Here is an 8,207-nt window from a genome sequence, read left to right on the forward strand (position 1 = left end):
TGTAGTGCCTCTTATACAAGGTTAGCTAGATGAGATCGGGTACTTAGTGACCCCTGAGTCATCAGACCCTGTGGATCAAATTCCTTGGGTGCAGTAGAACACCAAGTTTCAGTTGATTTCCTAGCCTACAACAACGCTCTAAGAAATAAATCAATTGTTGCCCTTATCCACAATGGGGTTTGGGATGAACAACAAATCCAGTGTAATTTTACACCCCAAGAATACTAGACAATCATCAATACCCCTATCTTCCCAACAGACACTTCAATGTCTTGGATTTGGCTCCCTCACCCCTCAGGAAAATTCTCTGCGAAGCATGATTATGCTCAGTTGGAAAGCCTTTTAATCTTTCCCATCTCAGAAATTCTTTCAAACAGATATGGAAGCTGAATATATCAGCTCGATATCAATTGATCTTTTGGAGGGCAGTTAATAATTATGTTAGACTCTTTGCTAATCCTTAGGAGGCCCAATGTGTGCTTTGTAATCAAGAGGTAGAATCATTAAACCACTTATTCTTCTATTGTCCGTTGGCTAAAGCCATCTTATTTCCTGCTCCTTGGAATGTGGCCCTCCAAACATTGTTCCACTCATCTTGGCTTCAATGTATTCATTCGCTATATATCCCAAAGTATCAACGACAAAAACCTGGTCAATTCAGTCTTATCTTGGTACGGGATAGCTTTATACTACATTTGGCAAGCCCGGAATGAAAGAAATTTCAAGGATCTCAATGGATAGTTAGGAGAGTGAATAACTTTTTTAATGGGCTGCAAAACTCTGAACAACAGTTAATTGTGTTCGTTACTCATGAGACCCTATGATTAATCTGAATAAAAGTGCTTAGGTGCAGCTAATTCTTTTCTTAATTTGATGGGAGTAATACATATATATATAATTGAGTGGCAGGTGCATTTGCTTTTTTAAGAGAAAATTAAATGAATTAAGATAGACATGAGTTGGGGTGGCAATTTTTCATCCAACTCGCCCATTTATTTGGCGGGTTGTGTGATCAATCTATCATCCAATCCATTCATTTAAGTGAATTGGGTTGGGTTGGGTTGTGGATAACCATTGGGTTAATCATTATAGACATAAATATTAATTCCTTAGTTTTTTTTGTTCATTTAAATTAAATTATTTATAATTAGTGCATTAATTTTTTATTAATTATTGACTAAATTTAGTTTTGTCTTGAATCAACACACTTCACCTAACATAAATCCAAATCAATTTGACCCAAGTCCGGACCAATTCAATGTGGTTTGACCTGATCCAGCATATACCAATCCGGGCCGACCCAAATCCGAAATAGACCTCGAGAGGGATGGTTCGTTACTGCTTGCTTTACTTGTTTTGGGTTGTCCAGCCCAACCAGTATTCACACAGCCCGACCCGACCCGACACAAGCCGATCCGGGTCGACCCAAATCTGAAACGGTTTCAGGCGGGATGGTTTGGTGCCTTTGTGCTTTGCCCGGCCTGGACTGTCTGGTCCGACCAATATCCACACAAGCACGATCCAAATCCAAGCCGACCCGATTTACTTACGTTGACCCGCTTCGGGTCAATCGATTCGGTCCCAAACCCGTGCACAAACCTGATATGGCTAATCCAAATCAATCCACCATTGACTGAACCGGTCCGTACTAATCTAGATCTAAATAGTTCAACCACCCTTGATGTGATTAGCTCGAAGATAATCCAATTAGATAGTTCAAGTTGGTTTGACTAGTTTGAATTTAAGTGATTCGGTAAAACCCAAAATCTGAACATAATCAAATGGCTTCGCCGCTTGTATAAAAATAACATGCATATAATGTGATTTGAACCTTCACCACTTGTATAAAAAATAATTGCTATTACCACCAAGCTATGACCAAATTATTTATTAATAAAGAGTTAGTTTGTTTTTTAATACCATAAATATAAAATTAATGGGTTTAGATGGATTGGATTAGATTAAAGCGGATATGGATTGAACCTAACCCATTTAATTTCATATAACTGAATTATTAATGAATTAACGGATTAAACGAATTGGATTAAAGTTCAACCCAAACCAAATCCAACTAACCCAATTGCCACCGCTAGACATGAGACATTTAACTTCTTGATCCTGCAGGAAAATAAAGTATCGACATATATCTAAAGTATGACATATTATATAGAGAGGGAGATTATATGACATATTATATATTAAATAAATTTAAAATTGTATTATAGTCCCAAAAGCGTTCCCGAATTACGCCTCTTGTCATTGGCGGGCGCTAAGCCTGGCCGTCCATGATCGCCCTATTCCTGACTAACTCGTCCACTTTGAGACGAAATAAAAATCATTCAGTTGAAGCAGCCTCCAACTCCAAGGCATGACACTCCGATTGATTAATACAGGTTGCCTTCGGGCTTTTCTTAAAAAAAGGGGAGAATAAAAAGCATCGACACAGAAGCTATAAGCTTTGCTTCACCCAAAGCCCTAAATCCCAAAGGGTCCATAAGTTAAAAACCATCTTGACTGAATGTTACTCTTTTTCTTTTTAGTGTTATTGTGGGTGAAAATTTCATAAAGAGTTAAGGGCAATTTGAAAATGTAATTAAAATATTTCGATCAAATGATATAGGGAATATCGACCCTAACCATAAACAGTGTATGAAAATAACAGGTGAAAAAGAAGAGCCATAAACATAACCACAATCATAGAGAGGAGGGAAGGGGAGAAAGAAAAACATGTCATCAAATGTGAAACACAATACCACATGCCTTTGTACTTTTCCTTCACTTAAAAAGTTGAAAGCAACAACACCCTGTCCCTTTCCTTGCCACTCGTTTTTATGTTGTTTTCTTCTTCATCTTCTTTATTTTTTACTTTTAGTTTTTTTTTTCTTTCTTTCAAATTATGACAACATTAATGAACCCTAAGTTAAAAGAAACAGATATTGAACTCCAATCTCTATGATATTTGTAGAAAGTTCTCACCAGAAAAAAAAAAAAAAAAAAAAACATGGTATTTGTAGCAAGCAGTTCCCTCCTTTTCTTATTGGGGGCGGTGTTGAGGATGAGGCGGTTCAGCGCTCTCTCTCTCTCTCTCTGTAGCGCAATTCTATATGTATACTTGCATGGATTATCCACCTTGTTAGCTGTTGCTCCTCCCAATAATTTCACATATAAAAACCCAAATGGCTCTTTATCTCATGCTTTGTGCTACAGGGAGCCTAAAGAGTGATTCTTCTTAACCTACGCCCCTCGCTTTTCCCCCTTCTCCTTTTCCTTTTCAGTTTCCTCCCTTTTATTGATTTTTAATGGAATCCACGTCAGGGAATGAACGGCTAGAGAGCCCAGATCAGTCTTCTCATGCTGTGCTTGTCTGTAAGTACTCTAACTGGTCTTTAGTTTTCTTGCTTTGTTTCCCTTCTCTACTTTAGCTTCTTCCCGTTTTGTTGGAGATTTCTCTGCAATTCGACTGCGTCGAAATAACCAAGATGGATTTTCCCCTTTTGAATTTCGTCCTCGATTTGCCTTCCAAATGCTTATCTCTTTGAGGTACCCATCTTTGATTTTTAGTTTTGTACTGGTTTAGACAATTCTGGGCCTTGTGCAATTTGACAGTAGTAAGCTTACTACTGATTTGTGTGCGTTAGGGTAGCTGATTCTTGCCCCCTACCTTTTGAGTTCTCAACTTCGGTTTCTGCTTCGTTGGTTCTGGTAGAATTTTGAACTAGTATGTGATGCACTTGCGAGACAAATAGGAAGGAGTTCCACTAATAGCGGATGAGAAGGAGAGGAGAGTGTGAGGAGGGAGAAAGAATAAAAGAGGAGGATAAGGGAAAAATTTTTATGGACTGGGATTTGAAGACACCTTCTTGGGATTTAGCCGAATTGGAGCGGGAATCCATCCCTAACATCGCCCCACTTGTTGGGTCTAGTAGCTTTCAAGGACAGAACACTAAAGGGGATTGCTCAGTAGATTTGAAACTTGGCAGGCTGGGGGATTTCGGGGATGGGTCACTGGACAAGTTGAAGGATCCAAGGATTTCCACTGTGCTGGCACCTCCATCGGGTTCCACCAAGAGGTCTCGAGCGCCTAGTAATGGAACTCAGACGGTTTCGTGCTTGGTTGATGGGTGCAAGTCGGACCTTACTAACTGCAGGGACTATCACAGGCGCCATAAAGTCTGCGAGCTTCACTCTAAGACACCAAAGGTGATGGTAGGTGGTCAGGAGCAACGGTTCTGCCAGCAGTGCAGCAGGTATGGATTTCAAGTAGTCGTAGAGAGCTAGAAATTAGTCGGTTTTTCTCAACGTTGAACCCCTCTAATTGCCTTTATCTATCGAATTGTTGTATGTTTGGCTTTGGCTATCCAATCATCCAATGTTAGATTTTTATTTTGGCTTTACACAATTTTCAGTTATTATGATTGGAATCTCTTCTCAACCATATATTGGCCGTTCTTACAATAACTCCTTTTGAGGGGTTCGTTGAGTGATGCATGTAGTCCTTATACTTGATAGTTGTTATTACAAACCTTTTGTGGTTCGGGGTCAATGACTTGATTTGGCTTGGTAGTATTTACTGGCATAGGTGTGATCTTAAGGCTTATCCGTTCTAACATATTGTTTCCCTGTCATTCTGCTAACGTATTATTATTTTTGGCTCCATGGAGCTACACAACGCCCATCCCCAAACCTATAACACCCCCCCCCCCCCCCACCACCTTGGTTCTGGCGGAATTGGATCCCAAGTCTCCACTACAACCAGCAGGAGACCTTACCAACTAGCCAATTGGCCCAATAACCATTTTGCTTTCAATATATACAAAGATCGTTGTGCATGGAAAATTTATAAAAGGGGCTTAAGAGTTCTTTAGGAGATTAATATTGTACATGTAGGGTTCCATGGACAATTATTTATATTGTCAAGCTACCAAGCAAATAATTAAATTGTTTATAAAAAAAAGTAAATAATTAAATTAGAACAATTGGGTTCCTATTTGTGTTAAAAATTCCCCCTCTCAGATTCAAACCCTTGTCAATAGGTGCTCTGCTGCAGTGCTTTTTATTCTACCAAATGATTAACCGAGCCAAACAGAGAAACCTCTACGGATAATTGGAACTATATGTTTGGGTGGTGAAGCTGGGGAGACCCTTTTTCTGTGAGTCCTGATTCTTGAAATATAGAACACAGTGAATTTCAACTTTCGAGTTCCTCAGACCTGTCTAGATGTCCTCTGTCCCAGACCAAAGATGAGCCAACTCTTAAGTTGCTTTATTTTAGCAGGTCGTAATGGATTGATTATTTGATAAAAAAAAAATCAACTGATAACAGTTTGCATATACATGGTACATAATCTTTCAAATTGTGGGAACTTTTTAGTTACATTGCATGTTTTGTATATGTTAGTTATTTGCTCTTCATTTAGGAAAGGATTGTTTATTCATGTGAATTTGTTTATATGCCATGATATCTTATTTACTTGCAAGTTGTACATTTGCATTCTTATTGTGCTTTTATACTCTATATAGAGTCACAGGAAAAAAACTTTGTTTTGGAAAGTAGAAGGTAAAGAAGTCCTGGGAGCTTTGTAATCCCTTTTGTCCCGTATTGGAAATTTGATTTTGCATTGCCGGTGTATGAAATATTCCAAGCCACATAAATTGTTATTTTCTTCTGTGGGAATAGAACATTGTAATACATTAGAGATGGAAAGTCCCCCCCCCCCCCTTTTCTTTTGCTTGTTGCTACGAGTTTGAGTTGGGAGCTAGGTTCCTTATGAAATCCCTGTTTTTTCTTGTTTTTTGATTTACTGTTATGTTCCTAAGTTACCATGTGCTGCTTTTCCCCTGTATTGACTGCAGGTCTAGTTTATTGTGTTTTCTTTTTGATATAAATAATATATCTCAAGTCTTCCACTTGTTTGATCACTTTTAGGTTCCATTTGTTGGTTGAATTTGATGAAGTTAAGAGAAGCTGTAGGAAACGTCTGGATGGACACAACCGGCGCCGGAGGAAGCCTCACCCAGAATCGTTGTCCATGAATTCTGGAAGCTTGTTTACTAATCACCAAGGTTTGAAAATCTTTCTTAGACTGGTCCATGTCAGGACAGTATTGTTCTGCACTTGTGTGCTTTTCAATCAGCATTTGAGACCTGCTAAGCTGACTTATTTGTATAAGTTGGCTAAGCTTCAACTTGAAGCAAAAGTGCAATTTAAAAATTAGTATGCTTTTTCTTTAAAATCTCACAATTATTTTCCCTTTAAAGCCTTACCACTGTATTGATTCAACCAGCTTTTGGAAAAACTGGACAGGTCTTTCAGGGGGGAATTTCTTTTCTATGTATATTTTGTCAGTAGGTTGCTTTTGTTAAGTTGTTTTTTTCAACTTGCATACAATCCTAGTCTTTTGTTCATAGTTGAGTCTGAATTTGAATGTTCTTATGCTGGTGGCATATTGATGCTAACTTGCAGTAAATTAGGCAGAACATTTACCACAAGACTCACAAAGAAGTGAATCTTAAATAGTATTTTGTTTATTTAGTTATGTTTCTTCTTACAAAAAGGAAAAAAGAAATAATTTTCTTTTGAGGTAAGAAGAGGAGAATGGAATGAAGCTTCACTATCTACCTTGGCTGAACATTTGCTGTGCTTGTAGCGTTTTGTGGACCCCATTGGACTGGGACCTTCAAGGAGATCTTTATCAAAATTTTACTTTATCGGTTACTTGATTGGTGATTGTAATTCTTTGATGACATTATGGTTTCTTTTAAAAATCCTTCTTGTTTTACGGACAATCAGTAGAAATTACCATATTTCTCTGAAAAGATGGATGGGAAAGATGGTTTGCATCATGTGATGGATCTATGTCAGTCCGGAGAAATAAATGGGTGGTTTGCAAATAGTGGTTGACCATCTCCTCTGTGTCACCCATTTTTAAAACTGATTTCATTCCCCTTTTCTTTGGAACATATTCTTCTATTTCTTCTGCATAATCAGATGTTGTGGTCTAATTGGAGTTAAATATTTTTCTCTCCCCATCCTACAGGTAGTAGATTTTTGCCCTTCACTACTACGCAAATGTTTCCCACTGCTGTTGTCAGTCCCCCTTGGTCCGGAGTGGTGAAAACTGAGGAAGATACTACACCTTATAACCGCCACCAGCAGTTGCACTTTATTGACAGACAAAATACGTTTACTGGATCTTTCTCACACAGCTATAGAGGCAAGCAATTTCCTTTCTTGCAAAGCAACGATGTCACACTCATCAATCGAATGCCTCCTGAATCTTCTGTCTGCCAGCCGCTTCTCAATTCCATTGCCTCATCCGAAAGTGAGGGCAGCCGGAAAATGTTCTCCGATGGGTTAACCCGAGTTCTTGACTCGGATTGTGCTCTCTCTCTTCTGTCATCGCCACCAATGCAGACTTCAGGGATCAGTCTGAATCATGTGGTGCAGCCAGACCCCATACCTATAGCTCAGCCCCTAGTCCCAGTTCTGCAGTACAGTGGTGTAGGTCGGTATCCATGCTCACAAGGAGTGGAAGATGAGCAGGCCTCAGTTTTGGTTCCTGATGCCAGTGACGTTGATGCCCTTCATTGTCACGGGGTCATTCACTTGGGGTCTGAATCTGATGGGTCAACCCAAAATGGGGGACCACAAACGCTTCCTTTCTCGTGGGATTAATTGTGATAATTCCTGCTCTTCATGAATCATGGTTCATGGGATGGTTTGAACTTTGAATTGAAGGCCGCTTATAATTATCTAAAGAGATTCTTTTTACCCTTTTTCTTTTCTCCACTGGGATCTGCATGTGTCTAAGATGTTTGTACCATAACACATACACAACTCAAATGATGTTGCTTCAGTTAAGATATTAGTTTGTACGGAGGGCTGTTTTACTTTTACCTCAAATTGAGCTGTTTTTGACCTCAGAATAGATGGCTGTGTATTGTGTTGGAAATGCTGTCCACTCCAGTACTCGTGTCTTTTCACCACATTGACTGATGTGATTGGCTTGCAAGCGAACCCTAGGGCCTAGCCCATCATTTGTAGTTTTCATTGGCTTGCCGCTGTCTATATGTAATTTCTTGCAAATTCCGATGAGTTGCTCGTCTTGTCTATGCATTCGTCCACACTTCACAGGACGTCGAAACCTAGGTATTGTACCTTGTACGTAGAATTTTGATCTCTGTCTCAAAACTCAAAAGTAATCTGA

General features: G+C 39.1%; 1 protein-coding gene across 8 annotated transcripts; it reads left to right on the forward strand.

Annotated features, from left to right (window-relative positions):
* Positions 1 to 3,005: 3,005 nt before the first annotated feature.
* Positions 3,006 to 7,920, forward strand: LOC104591759 (squamosa promoter-binding-like protein 16). Of its 8 annotated transcripts, none has more exons than XM_088903387.1 (5): positions 3,006 to 3,366; positions 3,444 to 3,540; positions 3,639 to 4,247; positions 5,927 to 6,063; positions 7,038 to 7,920. In XM_088903387.1, exons 3-5 carry the CDS (start codon positions 3,769 to 3,771, stop codon positions 7,673 to 7,675), a joined length of 1,254 nt encoding a protein of 417 aa, XP_088759513.1. In that variant the 5' UTR covers positions 3,006 to 3,366; positions 3,444 to 3,540; positions 3,639 to 3,768; the 3' UTR covers positions 7,676 to 7,920. The 8 variants fall into 8 exon arrangements, with proteins under 8 accessions (XP_088759513.1, XP_088759514.1, XP_010249064.1 ...); XM_088903388.1 differs by having other exon boundaries at positions 3,644 to 4,247; XM_010250762.3 differs by having other exon boundaries at positions 3,006 to 3,540.
* The last annotated feature ends 287 nt before the right edge of the window (positions 7,921 to 8,207 follow it).

Source organism: Nelumbo nucifera, chromosome 4, assembly GCF_055504915.1.
Source record: "Nelumbo nucifera cultivar China Antique chromosome 4, China Antique-T2T, whole genome shotgun sequence".
Taxonomy (NCBI): domain Eukaryota; kingdom Viridiplantae; phylum Streptophyta; class Magnoliopsida; order Proteales; family Nelumbonaceae; genus Nelumbo; species Nelumbo nucifera.

Coding starts and splice junctions, on each gene's coding strand:
- LOC104591759 (XM_010250761.3), top strand. CDS start 3,769: ATGAGAAGGAGAGGAGAGTGTGAGGAGGGAGAAAGAATAAAAGAGGAG. Junction 4,248..5,926: donor TTCTGCCAGCAGTGCAGCAG/GTATGGATTTCA, acceptor GATCACTTTTAG/GTTCCATTTGTTGGTTGAAT. Junction 6,064..7,037: donor CTTGTTTACTAATCACCAAG/GTTTGAAAATCT, acceptor CCCATCCTACAG/GTAGTAGATTTTTGCCCTTC.